The sequence below is a fragment of the Sander lucioperca genome, chromosome 14, assembly GCF_008315115.2.
Source record: "Sander lucioperca isolate FBNREF2018 chromosome 14, SLUC_FBN_1.2, whole genome shotgun sequence".
Lineage (NCBI taxonomy): Eukaryota > Metazoa > Chordata > Actinopteri > Perciformes > Percidae > Sander > Sander lucioperca.
Genome location: NC_050186.1, coordinates 33,711,164 through 33,739,102, shown reverse-complemented (window position 1 = coordinate 33,739,102; position 27,939 = coordinate 33,711,164). Strand labels below are relative to the sequence as shown.

The 27,939-nt window shown below is 40.4% G+C and overlaps 1 protein-coding gene across 1 annotated transcript; it reads right to left on the bottom strand.

Annotated features, from left to right (window-relative positions):
* wdr91 (WD repeat domain 91) lies at positions 1-27,095 on the bottom strand. Its single transcript, XM_031287277.2, has 18 exons — positions 26,820-27,095; positions 24,040-24,176; positions 22,644-22,823; positions 21,714-21,921; positions 20,767-20,849; positions 20,254-20,363; positions 12,565-12,736; positions 11,665-11,874; positions 9,499-9,692; positions 8,312-8,366; positions 7,437-7,532; positions 5,204-5,298; positions 4,167-4,320; positions 2,825-2,933; positions 1,432-1,544; positions 1,128-1,235; positions 786-875; positions 1-344 (listed from the first exon to the last, which is right to left on the bottom strand). Exons 2-18 carry the CDS (start codon positions 24,160-24,162, stop codon positions 180-182), a joined length of 2,265 nt encoding a protein of 754 aa, XP_031143137.1. The 5' UTR covers positions 24,163-24,176; positions 26,820-27,095; the 3' UTR covers positions 1-179.
* Positions 27,096-27,939: the final 844 nt, after the last annotated feature.

The following is a 27,939-nucleotide window of genomic DNA, read 5'->3' as shown; positions in this document are numbered from 1 at the left end:
TTGAACTTTCAGTGGGATTTTAATGTTAATATGAATTAATAACAGGTTGGTGAGTTTTCACATCATGGAAGAGATGATCCTGTATTTATCAGATTATGGAATAATCTTCATCAGTGACTGAGCAAAGTGAATCAGTTGATTATAAACCCTCTGACCCCTCAGGTGTATCAGGTCATCACTCAGGACTTCTGTGCCAGGAGCGTGCTCAGTTTAATCTTCCCGTCCATGGAGGCGGTCAGGCAGGTGCCACAGTCCACCGCCGAGCACCAATCAACTGTCACCACTGGCGCTTTGTGCCCACCCAGTGACAGTACACTCTCCAGAGCCGGCTCCCCATTGGTCAACTGGGAAGAGAGGAAGGTGAAAGGGAGACACGTTATAAAATCTAAATATAAAACAGTTTTAACGAAAATATTCATTTTGATTCAGCAAGGGAAAACAAAAGAAACACAAAAGTGATCTACAAATGACCAAAAAAAGTAATTAAAATGAAAATGTTCATGTTGGTTTAACCAGTAAAAACTTTACAATAACTATTTGCAAATACTTATGTTTGTCTAACTTATTTAAAAAAAAAAGCTGAAATAAAATCAAAATCATACAAAAAAAAACACATTTTAAAGAGCCATATAAGAAGCTGAAAAAAAATATATTCACGATAATTTAGAGTTTGTTCACTTGAGTGTGAACAAGATTTGCACAAACGATGATGAATTGCAACTGCTGCACAGCAATTTCCCTCAGGATAAATAAAGATGCATCTTGTCTTATGAAGGTGTATTTACTCTGTATATGAGTCCTCCGGTGCTGGAACAGGTCAGGACGTGTTGGCCTTCAGAGTCGAAGGCAAAGAGTCGACCTCGAGGAACCTGAACCTGAACAAGAGTTCATTCACAAGTTGAGACATCCATGCGTCATTGCCTTCATTTTATTTGATCCGTTTCACTCTTTGACCTAGTACTCCATCAGCAACATTTATTGTCCTGTGACCTTATTTATTAAAACTGTGATATCATCCAGGTTGGCTAGTGCTTTAGTAAAAGAGAAGTAAATTATAAATATAAACAAACATAAAAAGCTATTGCTGTCTGTAAAGTAAACCTGTTTACCATGGAAACACTAACTACCTGTTTGTATCCGCTGTATCCTGACAGGATGAAGGGCCCGGTGGCGTCCTGAGGTAAAACCTGATCCGACTGCTTCACCCCACACCGATGGATGTTCCACTGGATGAACTACACACACACACACACACACACACACACACACACACACACACACAGAGTATACTCATAACAGTTGTGGCAGTTCATTTTCAAACATGAAACTTGCTCTGTAAGATGTTTTTTAAAGTCCAAGATTTAAAAGACATTATTATGATCTGTAGAAATTCTGTTATCATGATGGGTTTTCTACAAAATAAACACACACCTTGCCATCTTCTCCGATGCTGAAGACGGTGTTTTCATCGTAGCTGAACTCTACACTATAAACTTCTCCGTCGTGAGCTCTCCAGCTCATAGCGCTCTCGTACCGCTGCATATCTACAGCAGAGAATTCAGAGGACTGTGTGATTCATACGTAAATGTTACAGAAAGTACTCCAAAATCAAAAAAGTAGAACTAGGTTTACACACAGCAACTGAATGTAGCTACACGTTAATGTACTGTACTGCACAATGTGCTGTTAAATGCAGAGGTTCGCAATCTTTTTTTCCGCCAAGGACCACTTACAGCAATGGTCTTCATCAATTCCCTATATATTTACCAAATGCATAACACTATTCATTATATAAAAGCGGATATTGTTAATTATTTTCATACTTGTTGTCAACTACTACTACAACTTAAAGTGAAGCTGAATGTTTCTAACCCTAACCATTGTTCCATTACTATATAACTACTTCAACTGTTTAGTCAGTACTTTAAGCTAACTATTTCAACTATTTAGTCAGTACATTAAGCTAACTACTTCAACTGTTTGTTAGTCATTTTAGCTAACTATTTCAACTATTTAGTCAGTACATTTATCTATTTCAACTATTTACTCAGTACATTTAGCCAACTATTACAACTGTTTAGTCAGTATTTTTAGCTATTTCAACTATTTAGTCAGTACATTTATCTAACTATTTCAACTGTTTACTCGGTACATTTGGCCAACTATTTCAACTGTTTAGTCAGTACATTAAGCTAACTACTTCAACTGTTTGTTAGTCATTTTAGCTAACTATTTAAACTATTTAGTCAGTACATTTATCTAACTATTTCAACTGTTTAGTCAGTATTTTTAGCTAACTATTTCAACGGTTTAGTCAGTACTTTTAACCAACCAATTTAGCCGGTCATGCAATACTTTCAGCTACTTATTTTCGCTCGCTTGCTAACTAGTTTACACACTGTTACATAACTGCAACATGTAGTGTTCAGGCACTACAGCTGATATATATTTTTTAATCACATCATCATTAAAATTTTCAAATTAGTTGAGTTACTCCACAATCTTTCCACGTACAACCTGACAACAGCAGAAGAACCCCTGGTTGGTAATCACTGCATTACAGGATAGGAAATATACTAGGGACCCCCTCATCATTAATGTCCCTTGAAATAATTTAACGTAGCCTATTTTTTTATACACTTTTATAGAAATACATATTTCTAAAGATGTCACTTTGAGCTCTTGAAGCAATGAAGGTCATCTGTCATCATTTCTGAGATTTTACACTGTAAGTGATCGTAAAAAGTCAGCAGAGGAAAATAATGATTCAATAATTTATCTACAATGAAAATAATCATCAGTTGTATTCCTGATAAACACTGACCAAACAGTCTGATGACTCCGTCAGCAGCTCCGGTCACCAGCAGGTTTCCATTGTGGTTGAAGGCTGTGCAGTTAATGGCTACTGGTTCAGGTTCTAAAGAGAATTGGAGCTGAGAGACAGAAAGCACACTGATTATACTACAGTCACATGAATTAAATACACTAAAGCTTATGCAGGGTTTTCCCTGCTATATAAGGTTTAGGTGCAGCACCCGAGCCGTTTTAGGCAGCACCTAAGCTAAATGAATGTACTAAAAGATTTTTTCTTAGATCTAATGATTGTAGTTGGACTTCTTTAGCTTTAAGTTTTATCTTTAAGCTTTTTGAGTGTTATTTATTTATGATCTCCTCTAGCTTTTCCAATGTTTTAGACAGATATGATGATAAGAACGGTCCAAAATGATGTGAAAAAAGAGACACAAAACTACCACAAAGGGACACAAAATGACTACAAAGAGATGCCACATGACCACACTCAAAATAACCCCAAAGAAAACAAAAATGACCAAAAAGCGATAAAACGCGACTACAATGAGATGCAAAAAAACCACTTAGAGACACAAAATGTTATTCAATTATTATTGAAAAACGTCACATTTTCTTGAGGAATGGCACCTAAATCCCCCAACCGAATACGCCTACCTAAGTCTTCCACAAAGCCAGGTACTGTATGCTAAACATACTAATGCTAACACTACAATTACCATATTAGTGTTACCGTGTAACGTTGATCATGTTAGCGTGCATAAACATTACATGCTAAACATTACCATAGAGCTGATTGTTACATCCTCAATGTTAGCATATTAGCATGATAGTGGCAAGCAAACAAATGTGTTTACCTGGCAGCTGTGAGCATGCTAACATAGTAGCATTAATGATTGTATGACTTGTAAATAACTTTCATGTCAACATCCAAGTTGTAAATTATGACAAAAATCTTTTCTGAAAACTGATATTTCTTGGCGCTTAATAATATGGTGATGTCTGAAAACGCAAACAAACACGGATGCTTCACATCAGCCAAAGTCCATCATTCACAGTAAATTAACCTAAATTTAATGGATAATGTTACATAGTCAATGCAATTAGTTCAAACCCTCACTTGACCAATTTTACAACCATCGTGATTAGTCTGATGACTTGAACGTTCCCAACTTTGAAAAACATGGTCATGTTTCCCATCTGTTTTTGATCATTTTGGAAACAGTCCATTGTGAGTCAGTCGGTATTGTAGGAGTGCAATTCAAAATTGGTGGAATACACTTTTAACTGCTAGCACTGCTCTGATGCACTAGCCTATTAACTACAAAACTATTCCTGAACTAGCTTGTTTTTTTTACCTGTTGTTTGACAGTCTTGGTGTCCCAGAGCAGCAGCTGTCCAGACACCGGTATCGGGAGTCGAGGTGCAGAGTCGACACTTCCGGATCGACTGAGAGCTGCAGCTGAGCAGACAAACGACGAACCACTGGGACTGCAGGCTAAAGACAAGATCCTGGGAGACAGTGGAGGGACATATTAACATCAGAATGTGTACTTCAACAACAAGCATTATTCATCGCTACTTGACAAAATGCAATACTCAAGCATGTAGTTTCTACCCAAGTCTCAGATTTAGTCTATTTGGTCAAGTAAATGTTCCAGCATTTAACTCCCCCTAGTCTTTATCGACGAAGTTTAATTTACGGGATTGTTCCGATGCCGCCTGAGGGTTCCACCGGATGTCCCTCATTATCAGCCGGATGTCCCTCACCTTCCGCTTTCTTAGAGTTGGAATCCTAAACTCCAGTTGATTTGGGAAACATCCTCCAAGCTAGAACCGACTACAAATTATATATATATATATATATATATATATATATATATATATATATATATATATATATATATATATATATATTTATATATTTATATATATATATATATTTATTTATTTATTTTTTTGTTTTTTTTGAGTAAAATTCTCAAATTCGACAGGCATTTTCATTCTAGAGCTCTACGTGCACATGTACCACCAAAACAAGTTCCTTCCCGAGGCTATTTTGCAGAGCCACCGTACCTGCGTCCAGTGCTTAGCACCGCACGAGACGACTGTGATTGGTTTAAAGAAATGGCAATAAACCAGAGCGCGTTTTTCTCCCATCCCGGAATGCTGTGTGGACTAGCCAGACCCTCCTCCGCAGCGCTGTGGAGGAAGGTCTGGCAATGCGAGACTAAACTCCCTCTGAAACAGCAAACCTCTGGTGTTTAGTCCAATGTCTTGGTACACATACATTTACATATAGCATCATCATCAGGTGGCAACGGAATTTAAACCAGTTAAACTCACTCAATTCAGAGAAATGTGTGTTAAAAAATCAAAAACAGAGCAGGTTTACCGTGGATGAGTTTCATCGATGTTCATCTCATAAAGATTCTTCTTGGCGTCCGTATCATACAGCCGCACTGTGCCAACACCGCTGCCTAGTAACAACTGACCACACACAGAGTTATTGTTACTTAGAGGGCCCTTTCATTGACCTACATACATTAACCTGAGATGCTAACCTTTACTATAACCTACGATATGCCTTACAGAACGCCTAACCTAAACCAAGGACCTTAAAATGTAGTCCCAACATGGGAGGTAATTCCCATAATGTGACATGATGTACATTAGTACACTTGTTAGCAGTGGTGGAGGAAGTATTCAGATCCTTTCCCTAAGTAAAAGTAGTAATACCACACAGTAAAGATCAGGGATGCACCGAATCCAGGGTTCGGATTCGGCTGAATATTGGGCTTTTTGACGTGGTTTGGTTTCTGCCGAACCTTACAATTTTTTCCCACCGAACCGAACCCTACGCGCGCTACGCTTTGCGGGAAGGTGTTTACGTAGATGGAGCGTTCAATGCAGTAGGCTGTGAGAAAGTGAAAACGGAACTTGTGAGCAGAAAAAGTGTTGTTTAGCAGTTCTTTCAGTCAAAAAAGAAGGCGATTCAAGTCCAGCTACATGTTCAATCTCCCGATTTGTCTCGTGGTGGCGAGGACCCTAAACAATACACAACATCACCGCTGTTACAACATCTGGTATGAAACATCTGAAAGAATACGAGTTGTGCATAAAGGAATCTACAGACAGCAGCCAAAATGCAGCAACTTCAGGTACGGCAAAGGAAGGACAGTCACAGCTAAAAACTTGTCTTAAAAGGTCCCATGGCATGAATAATTTAATTTAAGGAGGTTTTTTATCATTAATGTGAGTTCCCCCAGCCTGCCTATGGTCCCCCAGTGGCTAGAAATGATGATAGGTGTAAACCGAGCCCTGGGTATCCTGCTCTGCCTTTGAGAAAATGAAAGCTCAGATGGGCCGATCTGGAATCTTCCCTTTAGGACGTCATCAGGGGAAAGGTTACCTCCCCTTTCTCTGCTTTGCCTGCCCAGATAATTTGGCCCGCCCATGAGAAAGAGAGAGACATCATGGCTTGAAAACGAACAAAGCATGGCAGTTGGTCAAGGCCACACCCCCACTCTCCATCTTGCCCCCCCTCTCCTCCTCAATAGCATTTAAAGCTACAGGCACACAAATTGCACGCTCTAATTAAAGCTCATTGTGGCACTGGCTCTAGTGGCTGTAATTCTGCACCAAGGCTGAATTTCAGGAAAGAGACTTCAGATACAGTATTAGGGGACCACTAAGGCCTATATAAAAGAGACTTCAAATAGAGTATTAGGGGACCACTAAGGTCTATATAAAAGAGACTTCAGATACAGTATTAGGGGACCACTACGACCTATATAAAAGAGAATCCAGATACAGTATTAGGGGACCACTAAGGTCTATATAAAAGAGACTTCAGATACAGTATTAGGGGACCACTAAGGCCTATATAAAAGAGACTTCAGATACAGTATTAGGGGACCACTAAGGCCTATATAAAAGATACTTCAGATACAGTATTAGGGGACCACTACGACCTATATAAAAGAGAATCCAGATACAGTATTAGGGGACCACTAAGGCCTATATAAAAGAGAATCTAGATACAGTATTAGGGGACCACTAAGGCCTATATAAAAGAGAATCTAGATACAGTATTAGGGGACCACTAAGGCCTATATAAAAGAGAATCTAGATACAGTATTAGGGGACCACTAAGGCCTATATAAAAGCATCCAAAAAGTCGGTATTCAGTTTCGGCAGAATCTTAACCAGTGGATTGGGTATTCGGCCGAACCCAAAAAAATCTGGATTTGGTGCATCCCTAGTAAAAATACTCTGTTACAAGTACAAGTCCTGCTTTGACAATGTTGGTTAAGTAAAAGTATGTAAGTATCATCAGGAAATTGTACTTAAAGTACTCCATGCAGAAAAATCCTCACACATTTTAGAAACTGGAAACGATCCAAACTGTTCTGTCGATCAACTAAGTATTTAATCAGCTAATCATTTCAGCTGGACTTGTAGACCTGCACATTGTTGGGAAGTTTAGTTTATGATAAAAAAAAAATCGTATTTTATGCCGTGTGGACTAGCCAGACCCTCCTCCGCAGCGCTGTGGAGGAAGGTCTGGCAACGCGAGACTAGAGTCACTGTACTCAGTTAATGTGCAGTCCGTTTGTTTTTCGTACCAGTCTGTCTGGTTTGGTGGCCCACTCCAGAGACAGCAGGGGAGACTTGGACATGATGGTTGCTTTGGTCTGCATGATGGGGTTGAATGACCACACCTGAGGAAAATCAATCAATCAAACTGTATTTAAAGTGTAACATCACCATTAGACATGGTCTCAGTGCACTTTACAATTAAAAGGAACACAGAAATAACAGACAGCAAGAAAACAATTGAACAGCATTAAATCAGTATTAATAAACAATACAAAACCAGCAACATAAGACAATAAGTGATTTAAAAATGTCAATTGAGTGAGCTTCTTTATCATGTAGTGGGAGGCCATTCCGAAGATGAGGGGCACGGTAGGAGAATGCTAGCCTAGAAATCTAGACGCTCCCTAGTGGCAGCAAATGTAATTTGCAGCCAGGGTCGTGTAGCAACTCTCCGTTGGCTTGCGACCTGGAAAAACCAATGCGTGAATGCGTGAATTCCCTGCTACTTGAAAACAAAGAAGATGGCTGCTGCTGCTGGCGAACAGCGGTCTTTGGAATCGGCTTTGGCTGTGACTCTGGAAGACTTGGAGTTAAGCTTTTCTTTGAGAAAAGAACAAAGAACGGCACTGAAGTCATTCTTAAAAAAGGAAGATGTGTTCAGAGTTTTGCCGACCGGATACGGCAAAAGTTGAATCTATCAACTAGCGTTGCTCTGGTTGGTTGTAGAGCTATCCTATTGCGTGCAGAGGGAATTTGAAAGACAACCGTTTATCCCGCCCCTCGGATTGAGCCCTGCCAATGGTGAGTTCTAGGAGGCTAGGAGAATGCTCTATAACCAACTGATGTTTTGTTTACTAGGGGATGTTTGTACAACCCCAAAAGATAAATGATGCAGATTTACCTTGATGACTCCATCTACGTCCAAACTGGCAACCCGGCGACCAGAACAGTCGACCCTGGAAGAAGGAGAAATGCAAGAAAGAGAGAAGAATGAGTGTTTTAGGTTTTGTTATTATCTTTTATGTTGTCTACATGGACGACGTTCCACTTCCGGGTTTGCTCCGGTACATCCGGAAATTCCGCCGTATGTCCCTAATTTCGGCCGGATGTCCCTCTCCTTCCTCTTTCTTTGTGTTGACATTCTAAACTCCAGTGGATTTATGAGGACTATGGTTAACTGCTCCTCAAATCGTACACATGTTCTACCAAACCAAGTTCCTTCCCGAGGCTATTTTGCAGAGGCTCCGTTGCTCTGTCCGGCGCTTAGCGCAGCCCACAGTTTCTGCAGGTTTCACCGAGTCAAATTTAAGACTTTTTAAGACCTTTATAAGATCGTTATGAATGAAATTTAATACCTTTATCACAACATCAACTGAGCCCTAAATTAAGTTTTATTAAGCCAAGTATCGCTAAACTTGCATTTCCCCAAAGCCGAAGAATAAAATCTGTTTTATGTCTGTGGTACAATCTGAAAGAGACTCGCACCAATGACACGGAAGCTGACTGGCTGCAATGTAAGTTGCATGTTGGTCTCATTTGTAGTCATAATACAGCGAAATTATATTTGGACTGGAGAAAGAAAGAACTACAACACCACAGAATAAATTAAAAAGAGCATTAGAGGTAGCGTTGCATGGACGTAGGAAAATCAAGACCTGTTTGAAAAACTCTAAAATTTCAAAATCAAAATTTTTAGGCCTTAAAAAGTCTGAAATTCACTGAAGTATTATGTTCTAGGTCTTAAATAATTTTAGACTTTTTAAGACCCCACGGAAACCCTGGCCCAAGACCATTGTGATTGGTTGAAAGAAATGCCAATAAACCAGAGTACTTGTTTTCCTATCCTGGAATACTGTGTGGACTAGCCAGACCCTCCTCCGCAGCGCTGTGGAGGACGGTCTGGCAATGCGAGACTATCTTTTATGTGACTTTAAAAGCCAGTCGGGTCCGTCTGTGGTTAAAAATCTTCATTTCTTCAGATGGTGTTACTTTGTTCAGAAACCAAGCAGGCTCATAGATGTGTGAAATCCTGTGAGGAGGAAGGGGTGGGGTCAGTTAAACCAAACTGGAAGGGTTTGGAAGGCAGACCTGCAGTGCATGATGGAGGAGTGGTGTTCTCCGTATTCCTCCTGGCTGAGTTTGATGAAAGGCTGTTCCACTGAAAGACCTCCTCCCTCCGCTGCTCCTCCGCAGCTCCTGCTGTTTGAGCAGGAGTCGAGAGAATCGCTGGAGGCCTCGCCGAGAGGCTCTACCTCTCCTGCATCTCCCTTCTTCTCTGGTGTCTAAAAGAATACACGTGGAATCATGTTGTCAGTGTAAATGCAATCAACGTCCAGTCCCAGAAAGCTATACTTCACACATAATGCAGTTCATTTGAATGGAACAGCTGATCATGCCTAAGTAAAGTCTCTAATTCATCGCATTTGTCTGCTCACTTTTCAGAGCGCCGTCAGTCAAATCCTTCCCACTTGAGGAATGCCCTAATAAATTAAACTCCATTCCGGGTTTTGGCTACAGCCTTGACTTCCACGGCATGGCATGGTTTTATGTCAGTTAGCCTAATAGCTGGTTTGATTTGCATTGAGAGATGATTTTATGGAAAGTACCCCATGCCAATCTCTAGGTATGGTGAAGGGGATGTGATGATGTGGGGCTATTTTAATTCCAAAGGCCAAGGGAACTTTATCAGGATGCATAGTATCCTGGATCCATGAAATAACTGGCCTTTAAAAATAAAAATCTGCCTGCCTCTATGGGAATTTAACATAGGGGTGTACTTACTTATGCCCCCTGTATTTTAAGGAAGAACATTTATTTATTTACGTAACATTATTCTTTCACAAAGAAAATTGGTGTCCTTAAAGGTTGGATCTTTCCAAATTTTTTTTAAAGGCATTAAGATCAATTTCCAAAAGATTATTCTTTATTCCTCTTTTTGGTCAACTTTAGCATGGGTGTACAGTATTCACTTATGCTTAGCACTGTATATGGTGCATGTTCCATTTCCACTGTTTAGAAACGAAAGCCTGCTCCATTTTTTCTTTTCAGTTTCCTTCTGCTTCTTCTTCACCTGCAGGAAAACATAGCTGCGTTGCATTGTGGTATACAGGAGTAAAATGTAGGGTACACGTTATGTACGTTCAAATTAGCTGTGCATTGTGGGTATTATATAGTGGACTATATAGTGAACGAAAATAACCGCAGAGAATTCAAACACCACTCCAAAATGGCGAACACACTATACTGTCACTTAAACAAGCTGGTATTTAAGTCAATGTTCATCATTTATTCGCCTGTTGCTTTTAAAGGCATCATGTAGTCTTTGTTGCAGCACTGAATTACAGTTACACAATGTTGTTATAAAATTAGCAGTCATCTGACTTTTTTGCTAGGCTAGTTAGCTAAGCTACAGTAATGTTAACATCAATCAACCAGCGTTAGCAGCTCTTTCATCCTGGTCAATGAGAGAAGCTATTTGTACCAGTGCTATGTGTTAATATTAAAGCCAATGTGCTACTGTATGGTTATCCTCACTGACTAGCAAGGGAGGACCTACCCACATTTGTTTGTACCCAAACATGTATTTGTTTGTCCTCAGATGATGGTGCTGGAAGCTTGGCGTGCGAGTGACTGCCTACGGGTTAGGTGAAGGTGCTACAGTCGTTAGCCAGTTATCCGGTAGCATGCCAGCTAGCTGGTAACATGTTGGCACTGGTCAGCCAAAACTGTTCACCCAACTAGCTAGCTTTCTACCTCTAGCTAATAACCACTTTGCTAGCTTGCTAGTTCAGTCACAATCAGACAATAAGTTAAAACAGTTCATTCAAGGGAATGTATTTGTAGCAAGGATTGCTTGTTCACCCACAATTAGTTCCACTACCTGTCAAAACCCCAATTTTTCATTTTTACGTTTAACAAAAATTATAGAACTTGTTAATTGGTGCAGTTCAGAGGTGTTGGCAGGTGCATTTTAAAACTTTGGAGAGAGCAAGGGTAGCGGTTTCCTCCTGCTTCCAGTCTTAATGCTAAGCTAAGTTAATCTCTTCCTGGTTCTAGTTACATACTTAACGTACAAACATATGAGAGCAATATCATCTTCTGCCTGGCAAGAAAGCACACTCATTTTCCCAAAAAAGTTAAACTATTCCTTTAATAAAAACTGACTGAACAATGAAAGCTGATTTTGTAAAAGCACACCAAACTGCTGTGATTACAGTTTGAATACCTATTCCCCCAGCCCCCCCCTTAGGGTACCTGTGATGGTGGTTTAGAGAAAAGCTCCTTCCTCTCTTTCTCATGTTCCTGAATTCTCTTGTGTCTGGGATGTGACGGCTGGTTTGTAGGCTGATTTGTTGACTGGTTTGTTAACTGTTGGGACTGGGAGCTTGCAGGTTCACTGGTTGATGCCTGACTGGAAACTGGCTTCACCTCCTTAGCTTGGACCGCCTCTTTGCACTTTGCAGGCTAGAAAAGACAAATTAATTTTAGATACAGAAGAGGATCTCAGGTCAGAAATCTATCAGCCACTCATAATGTTGGGAACCAACAAAATGGCCGCCAGAGATTACAGCTATAACTAGCATAACCGGAACATCTGTGTTGCTCCCTACAGGTCTCCGAAGAGACGTTTTAAAGCCTGGCCTTGGTGGTAGTGTGACAGACTGAGATGCCTGTCTAACAATTCTAAGATCAGGATAGCCACTGAGAGATGGTCAGTTTGGGTTTAGAGTTCCATGCCTCTGAATAATCGATGATGACGGGATGGTCATTTTCAAAATCTCCAATCAGACTCACAGAATCAGAAGGCCAATGATCTCTCGGGAGCTAAACTTATGTAAAAAAACTTCTGGACTTTGTCTTTTGGTTTGGAAGTTGTTAAGGGGTTTCCCATAGACTTCAATACAGTCAGTGTTTTTTTGGATCAGCAACTAGTGGACATTAAAGGGACTGCAGCTGATCATGCTTTAGCTCTTGGACCTCTGATTGGTCACAATCAAAGGCACACAATTTTTAAAATAATCCACGCAACTGCACCAAGTTCATTGGACATTCTGGAATTCAGCTGCTGCAGTGATCTGCTTTAAAAATTTGTATAATTCCTTGTTTTCAATCCCGCTGAGCTTTTAATCTTTTGAAAACATGCCCCACTCTTACCAGGTTGGTCGGTGGGTCCTTCCTGCCCACTGCTAACTGGCTTGGCGAGGACCCGGTGGTGAACTGAGGCACTTTACCCGGAGTGCGTCTGCCCTGTGGCAGGAATGTAGAGAAGAAGTTTCTGGAAGAAGTGGTGGTGGTGCTGACAGGGCGCTGGCTCGACACCAAGTCCCTAAGAGGGCGGGGGAGAGAGCAAAAAGGGACAAAGTTTAATAACAAAGCACTGAATGAGTAAAAAATGAATCCACGCTGTAATTTTGTTAAGACTTAAAAGCATGCAGAGATTCACTGGTAAGAGCAGAACAAAACCTTGACCCAGTTTCTATCAATTAACATTTCCTCTCATTTTGGAGTCACCCTCGGTTTGGAGCAACCTCCAAAAATGTCAACGTGGTAAAACAACTTCACTAACAACAAAGGTGTGGAGTACAATACTACAGTATATCATCAGTAGACTTCAATGTTTTCATAAGTATCCTAAGCTGACTTGAACATCATTAAATATAAGACTCCATGTCTGTCATTGATGCAGACTTTATATGGTACATTTGCTTTTGTTTTACTATTGCCTACATTTTAGGATAAAGACCGCATGTTGTGCATTTGCCTCGCCATTAGCTAGGTTTCCATCCAAATGTAGCGACGATTTTGACCAAATTTCCAGAAAATTGGCAAAAGAAATTCCGAATGAATACACTATCCATCCACTACTGTTATGTGAACATAAGGAGTTGGCACTGAGATAAACAGCTGGTGGAGCTAATTCTCCGGTCAGGTGACATTAAACCTTTGCAGAAGTAGAGGCTGCAACAAGATGACACAACTTTTAAAAGAGTGCCAGTCAAACTTGAAACGATGGAAGACGATGTACAAAACATGATGGAAATATGGCATTTCTGTTTGTTTCATGTATTAATGTGAGAAAGGTTACAGTCTCCTCATTGCTCCACACAGATCTGATGTTTTGGTCTGCTGCTATTTTTAGTATCTAGAGGTTGATGCTTCAGTGGTAATCTGGAACGACGACGGTACGTTTCCAGGATAATTGCCTCACACCCGGCGATGTTCTGCCGGATGGCCCCTGCCTTCCGCTCTCTGTGTGTTGCCATTCCTTAACTCTGTTCGTTCGGGAAACAACAACAAACTTCGAGCTAGCAAGCTACACACTTAAAAAAGGCAAGTTTTGAAGAAAATTTGGATCATGCAACAAGGCAGGCCTGCTTGGTTCTTTCAGGAATGATTGTAAAGATTTACAAAGAATAGGTTTACGGCATTTACTCTCTGACTGGGACGTTTTGGGACCGATTGTGGCAGGATTGCTGTGGACGAAGTATGGACTGGTAAAACGTTTAACCATGTATACAGCTAATTTAAATATCTAAGCTAAGTTACTGTATGGTGTGAACAGTTAACTGCATTTAATATTGTTTGTGACGTTTTCTTTTATCAGGGTGCAAATGTTCCTCCAAAACAAGTTCCTTCCTGAGACTATTTTGCAGAGCCACCGTCGCTGCGTCCGGAGCTTAGCACCGCCCAGGACGATTGTGATTGGTTTAATGAAATGAAAACAACCCAGAGCATTTTTATTTTATTTCTGGCATTTAAGTCCTCCTGTTATCACATGCATAAAAGCAGGTGGATGGAAACTTACCTAATTATGTTATCTCTCTCCTTATCTCTGTTAAGTTCTGCTCACACCAGAAAGTGTGAAGTGCAAATAGTTTACCTGCGTGTCCTTGCAAAATAGGTGGTGGTAGAAGCCTGTTTGGACTACTTGCTAGTTCGTCGTTACTAGTTCGTAACCTGCTGTAGCTGGAAAGCTAACAGCCAACACACTTGCCAGTTGGAAACATGCTAGTCAGTCACAGTAGCTCTTCAAGTTAGCAAAGGTCAGTACTGTCAACAGTTTGCTATTGGTCAACGGTGCAAATTTGTGCATGAAGCTATTGTCAGAACCTGTGACGCTGCCTGACGGTGGTTTTCCATACAACAGGACTAACAGGTAACAGGTGTCACTTACCTCAGTGACGTGTTGAAGGTTTGGCTGATCATCTAAATCAGCTCACTGTAGCTGTTTCTAAATAAACATTTAAACCTGACATGCTGGCAAAAAAACTGCCTAGAGGTCCATATTTTTATGTAGACATATTTTAACGCACAGAGAAATTAGCAGTTGCTGAAGTTGCTGACTATGGCCACAGGAAGCAGCAAAAGAAAGTAATGTTTGCACTGACAAAAACCTTTACCCTACTGTTGCCAGGGATGCTGTCTCTTAGTGGATACCGTCAACGAGTTTGGTTGAGATTAGAGAAAAAAGCTCAACCCAGCGCTATGCATTATATTACAGCAGTAATAATGTTGTAGCTTTACAACATAGATGACAGCGTGAATCACTTCAAAGACAACAGCCAACCCAAAAGCACATAAAGACGAGAACGAAGATGAGGACATTTGATATCTGGTCAGCAAAGCAAATGAGATTTTTCGTAAAGCAAACACATCAACAGCTGTTTTAGCTAAGCTAGCAGCGTGGCCCTAGGAAAGATAATGTTGGTCGGTACATGAAGCCAACTGTCTTTGTTGATCGTCTGAGGTTTTAACTAGTGCCACCAACAGGTCAACATTTAGGGTTGTTCAAAACTTTGGTTCATCTATCTAACTCTAGTTTGTAACCTTCTTAACAATTAACATTACAGCCTCATGGAATTGCTTGGCTAGCTGTAGGGATGCAGTCTTATTGCAGCCTAAACAGTGGACGACAACAGTGCAAACTTTGAAATGCATTCAGCCAATTACTGTGACACATGGAACCTCACGTTGTTGGGCCATCTTGTTTCTTTTAGTCTTGTTTAACAGTAGCTGGTGTCCAGATCACAGTCTTTATAATATCATTTATCTGAACTAAGCGCTGCATGTTTGATGCTGTTGCATGCTAAGCTGTGAGTTGCTTTTATGTATTTCAAGTGGAAAATACACATTTTGTGATTATCTGCTTATTACAATATTACATATGCTGTGTAAAAAATTAGATATTTCTTGACCACACCATTTAAAGTCACTGCTGCAGAAAGAAAAAGCACTTTGTGACATTTCTTCTTATGTCTTCTGAGAAACATTTGCAGTCATGACTTCTTAGGATGCTATGAAGGCTTCTTTGAAAAATAGCCTGAAAATGTTACCACTAGTGTTCATTATTTGCAAGCATAGTATTTGTTTAATTGCTATGCCGATGACACCAAACTCTATATAGGGGTTGAGCCTAAGGATGCTATTCTTTCTACCATACATAGGGTAGGATCAGATACTGCAATGCATTACTCTCAGGTCTTCCAAAAAGAGTCTATAACCTTTACAGAATGCTATACTGGCTTCCAGTTAGGATATTTCAGCTCAAATGTGCAAGTGCGAATAGTTGGATAGAATGAAGCGCAGAAAACAATGCTGCGGACTACACTGAAATGTAGACAATCTTAATATTATTTTTATTCTAGTACCCTTGTCCGCTCTAGTAATGTCCTGGTAGAATCAGTGAGTTAACAATTCAAATTTAACCTCTTAATCATTTTTTGTCTACACTAACATTTTAACCCCCATAACGTCTACCTCCTGCTAAGGCGTGGATCTCATTGGACATGTGTTGTGGGCTCAGCGTATTTGGAGTCAAAGTTCAGTGGAGCTGACATTTTGTTGTACAAACTGGTCGATATGGCTTGCACAGCTGCTCTGTATCTGTCTGTTCTGTTTGACGAATATCTTCAAGATTGGACCAGTTTTGATTTTCCAAAGGCGCAATTTTAAGTTTAATTTTACTGAACTCTTTGACCTGTCTTTAGAATATATCTCAGAGTTGATCTACCCGCAACAGCCTGAGGTCCTCAGACTCAGACACAAACCTGCAGGCTGTTCCTGCGACTCGATTTGAGACTAAAACCTGATTTGTGACAATAGGAGCATTGTGCCTTTGGTGTCAGGACTCCTCGGCTCTGGAATGACCTGTCTGAGGTACTCCAAATCACTACAGTACTACAGTACTGTGCCTTTAAATCACTTCTTTACTATTTATCTACTGGCATACCAACATTTTTTTTTAAATTTTACTATTCATTTTGAAGTGTACTTTATTTGTCAGCCAAGTCTACAGTCTTCTGTCAGCATGTGAGGGACAATTTAAAAAAAATGGATCGTACTGACAAAAAAACAACAATTCATCAGGTGAATTGTTTATTTGGCAACATCAACTGCATCACAGCACACAGTGACAAACAGCTTAAATACTGTATCATTAACAATAAGTTCATTAAAAAGTTTTTTAAATATATTTTATATGAACAAACAGAAAATAATTCTGCAGTTTTGTCGTTTTAAAGTGCCTCAAAGTCCTTTTAAAGTGATGAAGATATACGAGGTTTCTGAATGACAACTTGTTACAACTTCACTTCACTCTGAAAAAAAACTAAACTTCCTCACATTCCTCCCTCCACATCACATGTTCCTCTCATAATACTGCCGTTTCTAGGGAAGATGATTAATAACAAAACCATTAGAAATGAAAGAACTTTAAAAAATTCTCAAAACTAAATCAGAATTCTTATTTTAGTCTCACACATCTGACGTCTCTCTCATTACTAAAGATTTCTTCTAAAAATATTTACTTTATCCTGAGAAATCAGAGATAAATCTCATAACGCAAATCATACTTTGTACTTCATTAGCAAAGAACTTTAACATGCTTCATTTAGCAGGAGGCCGGCCATGTTATGTTCTAAAATTCAGCAAAGGGTTCTACTCTATACAATTGACATATTAAGCCCAGTTCAGACCAAAGAGTTGCAACAAGACAAAACCGTTTTAAAACGTTGCAGCAGTGTAAACTGTCCCGTCTCAGCTCAGCTTGTCAAGTCCCCAGTGGCTGGTTTTCAGTGGTGGAATGTAACTAAGTACATTTACTTAATACTTACTTAAGTACTGAACATAAGTACAAATGTCAGGTACTTGTACTTAACTTGAGTCTTTTCTTTTCATGCCACTTTCTACTTCTACTCCGCTACATTTCAGAGAGAAATATTGTACTTTTTACTCCACTACAATCATCTGACAGCTTTAGTTACTAGTTACTTCACAAATTAAGCATTTGGCACACAAAGCACATAATAGCAGTAATTTAGAAAATACATTTTATTATAAATCAAACTAACCAACAATATATAGGCCTACAAGTACAGCTGAAATGATTAGCCGATTAAACACTTATGCCTACCATACACTAGAAGAATCTGAACAGACTTTGTAAAGACTACAGTCTGACACCATCTCACATCTAAAGACAATCATCTCACATCTAACGTTAAAGACTGTCATAATATGTAAAGACAGGGGATCTTACAGGGTCACACATTGCAAGACCAAGCTAGCTAGCTACCGCTAGCGTTAGCTGGTAGCTTAAGGGAAAGTTTGCAGATTTTCTGTTCTACCGTACATGCAGATGAATGTCTCCAGTACCCGGAGGTCCGTGTTTATTCGGCAGTAAAACTACCGTTGGATGATGCGCTTCAGAAGGGTTGAAAATTGGCAACTTTCCCTCTTTAGTGTTTAGCTTAGCACGGCGCCATAGCAACCATAAACACCACTGGATCTAGCTGTTGCTGCTTCCTGTGTGGTGCTGGAGGGAGCGCACCCATTGGTTGTTGACAATGTTCACGTGATTTAACTTCATTACCAAGACATCAAACTTTAGATTTTGTTTGATTTTGTTGTAACATCAAGACGAGGAAAAAGACTGACTGGGACTGAGTTTTATGACCACATTACACCAAACGATTGAGACGACGGGGGCGCCCCAACTCTAGCAAGACTCTCAGAGTTTCATTCCGATATTGGAAAATAGTCTGCGACGGTGGAATCGCTTGAAAATTCGTTTGGTGTAAGGTCAGCATTAGTTGATTGACAGAACTGTTTGGATCGTTTCCAGTTTCTAAAATGTGAGGAGTTTTCTGCATTGAGTACATTTTCCCGAAGTAACATTTTCAATGCAGAGGTATTTTTACCGTGTGGTATTAGTATTTTACTTAAGTAAAGGATCTGAGTACTTCTTCCACCACTGCTGGTTTTATAACATGAAAGACGTCACTTGTTTTAACAGCCAATCAGCGCGGAGCGAAGACAGCTGGTCAAGTCAGTTACAAACTACAAGCTGGTCGAAAAAGGCAGAGTTTTGGAAAGAGGCTGTGAAGGGTGAGCTTGAGAGTAAATGAAGAGAGGGGGGTGCGAACAAAGCAGTGAACCAGAGGAATAAAACATTTCTACCGTTTCATAAGTAAAAATGTAACTGTAGCATCTCACTATCTCTATCCTCATTCATGTTTTAAGAGGCTACAAATTATATCCAGCTGCAAAGAAGCCGTAAAAGCTGGAAGTTAGAATGGAAGTACAGAGAGTTGTTTCTATGGAGACGATACACCGTGCCGTCTAGTCAAATTGTTGTAAACACAGGTTTCAGAACGTTGCAGACGCAATTGGTTGCAAGTTTCAACTCGCCTCGTCACAAATCTTTGGTCTGAACTGGGCTTTAGTAAAACTTTTAAAATGAAATACCAGTAAATCAAATGCAGTCAGTCAATGCACTGAGGTCAAATTAAACAAGCTAGCATGCTAACGTTTTAACACCAGAAACATTTCATGGGTCTGTCCTGTGTTTGGCGGTACGAAATGAAACAATAACTAAAGACATTAGCGTGAAAAAACACAACACCCGCAATGGATGGAAAGACCATTTAGAGAGAAGATTTAAGATGGCTGCCATCTGTAACACCGTTTTTGTTTTTCATTTAAGCATTAAACTGATATACAAGCAGAACTTTGTTTTAATCTGATATCTTTAAACAGTTGATATCCAGAGATTCTAAGGCTACATTTACATTGCTACGTTTTTAAAAACTAAAATCTTTTGCAATGTTTCCCCCTCCCATTCCCCCTGCTCTGGCGTTTCCCCCTCTCATTCCCCCTGCTCTGGCGTTTCCGAGCCCCTAAACCGGAGACATTTGAAAACTCTTCTGACCCGTTTTGGTTTGGACTCTCCGAGGTTGTGTTGCCGTCTCAACGGCGGCAAATGGAGACCTTTGGCAACACCGCCACCGACACCAACGTTTCTCCGCCTGATTGGGTCACGTTCAGACGTCTCGTTCTCTGAGACTAAGCTACTAACGTTACCATGGCAACTACCAGCAATGGCCAAAGTATACATGCAGCCTCCAGTTTACCCCAGTTTATGCCCAGTATACGAGAATGTTGATGGGATGTGCGGTTTGGCCGTGTTACTTTAAACAGATTAGGTCTTCTATTGGAGCTAAAAACACTTCGGAGATCGCTTTTGGCTCAAAACTCCGCTTAAAAACCAAAACGTAGCAATGTAAATGTAGCCTAACACATCCAAAAAATAATACTTTCATACTACCATTTCATTTAAAGCACGGCAGCCATCTTGGGTGCCCCAAAGGATTGCAAAGCCCCTCTGGGTCAGTAGAACCAGCCATGTTAGAAACGCATCGAGTCCTTGTCCAATAAATAACTTTGGTTAATGTTGTCCACTGTCTTTTAAATCAACACAATGAACATTAAAAAAAAACCTGACAGGACGGCAGCCATCTTAGTTGCAGTCAGTCATCAGTAAAGACAGAGGTGTTAGTGTCTCACAGCTCAGTGTCTCCCAGACGGTCCATGTTTTGGACGTAGACCGGCAGCTTGTGGTGGACCATCACGTCTCCCTCTCTCTGGTCCCGGCTCTCTGTCTGCAGGACAAACAGCTGGACGAGATAAGACGAGACACACAGGTTAGATACAACGACAAGAAAAAAATATACCCCAATAACATCGAGCCAAAGAAAACCATTTAACAGACTGTTGAGATCAAATGCCCCATCCAAAAAAAAAGGAATGCCTGCACACTGAGACTACATTTACATTGCTATGTTTTGGTTTTTAAGGCGGAGTTTTGAGCCAAAGGTGAACTCTGTGCACACGCAAGTGTTTTTAACTCTAGAAGACCTAATCTCGATTTAAACTAACACGCCCAAACCGTATATCTCCTGAACATTCTAGTATAATGGGCATGTGCATGCCTTGGTTAACAGGAGGCAGTATGTATAATATGCATTTATCTTTGGGACTTGGAAAAAAGTCTTAAAAAACAAATCATTTTATTCTCACCAGCTGGCGGAGCTGTTCGTTTTCTTCTGTCAGGCTCGTCATCTTCTGGACTTCAGCATCAAAACTCAGCAGGACCGGTTGGGGTGACAACCAGTTAAGGACTGGAAACCAGCTAATCCAGAGTTTAGAGGAACACGCAGACTTATTGGGACTTTAGCTTATTCACCGTTTCCCCCAGAGTTAGATAAGTCCATCCCAATGCTCCCAATAAGTGACAAAATAACGCCAACATTTTCCTATTTACATGTTGTGATTTGTATAGTCACAGCGTGTACAAATAACTGGGTCAGATGAGACACAGCCATCTTCTAACCGTATACATACTGGGAACTATATTCTCAGAAAGGCGAAGCACTGCTACTTCTGCTACTTGGGCGGAGTGATTTGCTCGCAGCACCTGAGAAGCCCCGTGGTGAGGAGCAGAGAGTTCGCCTGGAGTTCGCTCAGAGTTGGAGTAATAATCACTCCGCCCAAGTAGCAGAAGTAGCAGTGCTTCGCCTTCTGAGAATATAGTTCCCAGTTTGTATACGGTTAGAAGATGGCTGCGTCTTATGTGACCTTGTTATTTGTACACGCTGTGACTATACAAATCACAACATGTAAATAGGAACATGTTGGCGTTATTTTGTCACTTATTCGGAGCAGTAGGCTAGATGGAGCCGCTTACCTCCAGGATCTGTGCTAAGCTAGGCTAGCGGTGGGTGCGTCAGACAGAGTTACGACAAGCACGGAGATGAGAAGGGTATGTATGGACTTATCTAACTCTGGGGGATACGGGGAATAAGCTAAAGTCCCAATAAGTCAGCATGTTCCTTTAAATTACACCCAGACACAGTGCACCAGATGCACTTTAAACTTTCAGCCATGTGTTATAACTTCTTCACCATCACTTCTCACTAAAACTGCAAACTTGTAACATTGCGGCTGAGGATTCAGCCAAAGGATATGCATGCACTGGAAGAGCACTGACAGGAAGTTGTGCAGTGAAACCAGGAAGGTGTCGGACCACTGGCGGGAGAAGTACGGCGAGAAGGCGGGGTTCTGTTCGGGGGTGGGGATAAACGGCAGGATGAACCAATCCCGCCACTCGACCTGACTCTGCAGCTCCAACGCCTGCTTCTGGAAAAACTCCTGAGTCTTCTCCAGGTTTCCTTTCTAGAAGGAATAAAGGACGGATAAATGGGCGTAGAAGAGAGATTTTGAACTGTTCGTACAGTGTGGGTTTTTCTCTCTCTCTACAGCAGAAATCTTCAACAAGGGGTCCTCAGAGGGTCCTCAATTTTTTGAAAGTTTTTTTTTTTTTTAAGTACAGAAAATTAATTCACACATCTATAACATGAGACAGGTGCGTCGGAGGGGGATAAGTAAGTCCAAAGCTGCAGGGAAACTCGCGCACGCTGTCTAACAAAAAACAAATGTAACAGTGGGCGACGTTTCGGTATTAGACCATTATCAGGCAAAATGAATGAAGGGAGTTTCTTTGCAACTTTTGAAAGTTTTTTCAAAAATGTAAATGTCTTAACATGAATCCAACATATTGTTAGCAAATATAAATCAGCCTATTTGTGAAAAAAAAGCACACTGATGATGGGCTTATTGGCCTAGCCAGTATATCCTAAGGATTCACTGTGCCATTGTGTATTTTTAACATTAAAACATGATTTATGAAATCATACCAACAATTATTTTAATTTCTTAGTATTCTATGCACTAAAAAGGTATGTATGAAGGCTTTAGGCCGCCCCACATGTTACTGTAGGCCCAGTTTAATATGCAACTTGATTTTATACAACATGTAGTAAGGGGTCCTTGCTCCGTCTCTCTCTCTTAGAGAAGGGGTCCTTGGCTTATAAGACCCTTGCTCTACAGGATGTTACCTGGATGGTGTTGATGACGTAGTATCTGTACAGGCTGGTTCTCAGTTTGTTGACCGTGGACCTGTAAACATCCTCCAGTCTGCAGAACAGACGTCTGTCCAGGTAGAGCCAGTACTCCTTCAGACCAAACAGGTCAAAGTTCAGGACAAACTGCTGCAGCTGATCGATGATCTTATCCACCTGCAGATTACAGACATCTTTATCTCATCAATGCCCCGCTCTCGTGTGCAATTCTTATTTATCTATCTATTTATTCTTAAATCTTATGCCCTGAATGTACAGCGGGGAAAATAAGCATTCAACGCGTCAACATCTTTCTCAGTAAAGATATTTGTGATGGGGCTATCGGCATGACATTTTCACCAGTTGTCAGTAACAACCCAAGTAATCCACACACACAAAGATATTAAAACAAATAAGTCCATAAACTAAGTTGTGTGTAATAAAGTGAAATGACACAGGGAAAAAGTATTGAACACACTTGCTGAAATGTATTTAATACTTAATAGAAAAGCCTTTGTTGGTAATGACAGCTTCAAGACGACTCCTGTATGAAGAAACTAGTCGTGTAGTATTGCGATATCTTCCGTGGCAATACTGTATCGATACACAGACGCCAAGTATCGATGTATTATTACATACTGTATGTGTTGGTCAGTCTGTCTGCTCGACAATCCCATTTTGCAGCAATACAATTGAAGTGAGATGAACAGACAGAGAAATTGATCTTTTTAGATAAAACAGATGTTGACAAAGTTTCCTTTTGGGGACATCATATGAAATTGGGAAAAATTTGAAGTTGGAAAAAAAGGTAATAAATTGCAATATATCGCAATATGTTTAAAATCGCAATCATATCGTATCGTGACATAAGTATCGTGATGATATCGTGTCGCGAGGCCTCTGGTGATTCCCACCCGTAATGTACAATGACAATAAAGGCTATCGAGATTCTTTTTTGGGCCTTTTAGGCCTTTATTTTTATAGGACAGCTGGAGACATGTAAGGGGAATGACATCCAGCAAAGGGCCGCAGGTCGGAGTCGAACCCGCAGCCGCTGCGTCGAGGAGTAAACCTCAATATGGTACGCGCGCTGTACCAGGTGAGCTACCCAGGCGCCCAAGGCTATATTATCTTAAAAACCTAAAAGTCATCCCTTTTTAAAAGACTCTGTCTCTGGGCGCCCAGGTAGCTCAGTTGGTAGAGCGCACGCCCATGTGTAGAGGTTTATAGTGCATTCCAATTGTTTTCGGAACTTGGATTTTCCGAGGTCAAAGTCGGAAACTAAAATAATAAATAAAGAAAATAATCTTTACAAAAGAATAGTCGGTCTCTAAAACAACGGTTACACAAATTCTTCAGACAAATGTTCCGGCCGTGTTTCCATCAGTCGTACCCTGAAGCCTTTCTCCTTGTCGGCTTTGATCTCGGTGTCCAGGTGCTTCATGGTGCTGGTGAAGCCGCGGTACATCAGGTACTCTCTCACGTGTTCGTCTGTCCTCTCTACTGCCGAGCCCATGGTGACCTCTGACCCTGCCAAGGTACAGTATAACACAGTGTTTTGTAAAGTGTACAAGCGTTGGTCTGAGTCATGTGTAATCCTTCAGTGAAAACATAAACATCTGTGACATTGAAAACGTTTACATGCACATAATATTCCATTTTTTGCCCTTATCCTGAAAAAGACAATATTCCGATAATGGCTAATAAAAGTGAATATTCCACTAGGCTAATATTCCCGTTTGCATGCAGCTGTGCAAAATACGATTTTTTCAAAGTTTACCAGCGGTGGCGGACTTGTTGGACCGCTTTAGTGTGTAACTTTTCAACCCAGTCTGGTCACGTTATTTCTCTATTGATTCGTGTACACAGGCACCTTTTTGTCGGTTTTTTTCGTGGTGGCCAGCACGAAAATGTAAACTAATGTATTTCAATGGGAAGCATATGCCGTGATCACAGCACGACTACGGTAGCGAGTAGTATGAAATGCCGAAAATCCGCGTAAGGAGGTTGGTTGGGGTGGCGGATGGGACAAACAACACAGGAGACCGGGGATCGTGGCCCTCGTATGGCATTTTGTTTCCCCGTTGTCGTTTTCCTAATCACAACCGTTCCGTAATTGTCGCGCGTCCCCCGCGGCCGTCTCCCGGCGTGTGACGCGTCCTTTCCCCGTTCTTCTTTTCCTAAACCCAACCTCGCCGCCCCGTTGTTGTTGTCACGTGTCCCCCAGAGACCGCAGATCGTGTCCCGGGATTGTGACGTTTGCTTTCCCCGTTCTTCTTTTCCTAAACCCAACCTCCGTATAGATGGTTCCCATTTCGTGCTGGCCACCACGAAAAAAAAACAAGATAAACGTGTTCTTGTACACGAATCAATAGATTAAAAATAACGTCACAATTTCACGAACTGGCGTGAGACCGTGTTGAACTTTTTCATATTAATGAACGTCCGTTACATTCAAGCCATTACAAAATGAGTTGCTACAAAGCTAATTAAGACTATCAGCTCCACACAACTCTCTCTGGATTTCTCAGTGTGACTATGTTCAGAAGATTGGGTCGTCCGGTAATTTTCCTGCGCAGAAACTCGAGTGAAGATAATGACCTCTTCTGAAGAGTCCGTCATGTTTTTTTAATCCTCCGTGTCCTCCTTGGCTACTAGCAGCTGCGTGGAGGAGGGGGGGTGCTCGATCACAGAAGGCTTGTGTCATGTGGACGCCCCGACAGTTTTGTTGTCATTACTTAGAATTCCTCATGGGGGCGACAGAAACTACGCACTATAGCTTTAATCGGAAAATACTATATTGCGAAAAAGGCCTTATATGGAATATCCAACCGGAATATGCTGTTTACATGACCTAAATCAAATTCAGAATATTGTCATATTTGGAATAATAGTGGAATATTGGTGTGCATGTAAACGTAGTCACTGTTGTATTGTACATTTATTGGTTCTTTATCTTTGGTAACATATTATTTGACCCAGAGTTGGTCCGTGAGGCAAGATACATTTTAGAGGAATCTCACTATAAAGTCCAATCTGGGCAATTTGGTTAGAAGGTATTATTTTCATTTTTAAAACACGTCAAGTAATCTTCTTTTCTGCAATGGATTTCTTAAAGTCCATGTTTTCTTTAAAAGAGTCAAAATCAGATAGACAGTGCAGTGAGAATATTTCAACACGTTTCCAAGTCAAAGCCCATTTATGTCACTTATTTGAAGTACATATATCCTGAATTCAAGCCTAATTTTTTTTCTCCATATTCTAATGCAGTGACCTGTCTTACTCATTCTTGTTTCAAAACGTGGATAGAAACTAAGCATTTCTGTATTGGCAGATTTCACTTGTTTTAGGGTTATTTTTTGGTCATATGCAGAATATGATGATAACCATTTTGGGAGAATATACAGTATGTAGAAAAAGTAATTACAGTATGCTCTAATTCAACTTTTTCTATCCTGATACTCATTAATATCTATCAACATAGGGAATATGCAGATATATCACGTTTAAGGTTCCATTTTTTCATTTATTTATTTATTTATTTTTTGACAAGGCAGGCTGCACTATAAAAACACCGTTTTTAAACAGTGAAACCTAAAATGCATCAAAACATATCTATCTATCTATATGCTTCTGAAGGGGTGTAACACTGGTATGGCAATACCAGATACAGTAAGATATACATCGACTTTTCACTAGGCTTATGTGTTAAACGCGTAACGTAAGCATAAAATAAAATGCTGTCTGTCTGAATGTAACTGTTTCTGTAGTGAGAAACGTTAGTTTTGATTCCTTCCGCTCTGCATTTTCTTAAAAACCTCAAAGCCAAACTCTATTCAAAATGATCATAATACTGGACATATATAAATAAGGAAGCGCTCGCATTTACTCTCCCCCTTAGCAAACACCAAACATTGATAACGTCGCGAAATTTGATAAATTCAAGATATCTGTTCAATTTGGAGTGTCCCAGAAGCTCCAGTTAACGTTGGTTCCTATTTTCCACAACGACGTGCAACGTTAACGTTACCGCCATAACCAACGATTTAGTCACAGTTTTTTAGTATTCTGACGAATTTGTATAATACTTGAAAGGTTACATGTACGCCGAAACAACAAGCGGATCTCGTTTATACAAGAAAGGCCTTAAGTCGTTTCTAAATGTTTACATACCTCGGTGAATAATCAAGATTATCTTCAATCGGGCAAATTTGTACTGGACTTCGGGTTTGTCTTGCAAGACAACAGCGCGTGCCGCCGTGAAACAAAGCCTTCAACCCGCGAGAACGGAGTCAACCTAACTTATGTCCAGTGTGCTCCTCTGTCATATTCTGAACGTAATAAAATGTATACAACAACAACGAAGAGAAAACTCTTCCTGTTGTGTTTGCCCCCTGGGACAGTCATGTGACGAATTCATGACATGTGACGCAAACAACTTCTTTTTGGGTTTGTTGGCGGTTCGCAAACAACGACTTGGTGCATTACCGCCCCCAACTGGTATGGAGTGTGGACAAATATCTGTTAGCCTATGTACAACATTCACACAAAAAATAAAGAAATAATGATAAATAACAATAAAAAAAAAATATATATATATATATTTTTTTTTTAATATATATATATATATATATATATATATATATATATATATATATATATATATATATATATATATAGCCTATTCTCAATCATATTAATTTGTCTAAGATACTGAAATTGTACTTGATCATTTTTTTGAGTTCTTTTAGAACTAGATCAGGGGTGGCGAACCTGTGGCTCTTGAGCCGTATGCGGCTCTTTGCCTGCTCCTGTGAGGCTCTTACTGTGTGGCTGGGGGCTGTCTAATTGGTTGATTGTTGTTTTTAACTTTTCTGAAACATACAGTATTTCAGATAAGTAAAAAAAAAACACATTTGAATGCATCTGCCAATACATTTGCCAATTATTTTAAAATGGAAAATAATGCAGCAGAGTTTTGAGGACAGATTCTGCAACCTGAGGAAAAACAGCGGCCACAGATCACCTTCCTCGTTAACCCTTTCACTGCTGAATCCGACTGTTTGAAAGCCCCTTTAGTGACAAATGAGTGAGAGAGTTGCTTCAAGTGGCCACAACCGAGTTCAAGCAAGACCTGAAAAGGATTGTGGATAACAAAGACTGTCAGGTTTCCCACTGAGTCAATCTAAGTGAGGAAAAAAACTATGAAAACTGCTATGTATTATGACTGTCATCAGATCTGGAAGACACTGTTGCTGTTGTAGTGTGGACGTGCATGTGTTGTGTGGCTTTT

Coding starts and splice junctions, on each gene's coding strand:
- wdr91 (XM_031287277.2), bottom strand. CDS start 24,162: ATGGGCTCGGCAGTAGAGAGGACAGACGAACACGTGAGAGAGTACCTG. Junction 11,875..12,564: donor AGGACCCACCGACCAACCTG/GTAAGAGTGGGG, acceptor TGTCTTTTCTAG/CCTGCAAAGTGCAAAGAGGC. Junction 1,545..2,824: donor CGGAGTCATCAGACTGTTTG/GTCAGTGTTTAT, acceptor TCTCTGCTGTAG/ATATGCAGCGGTACGAGAGC.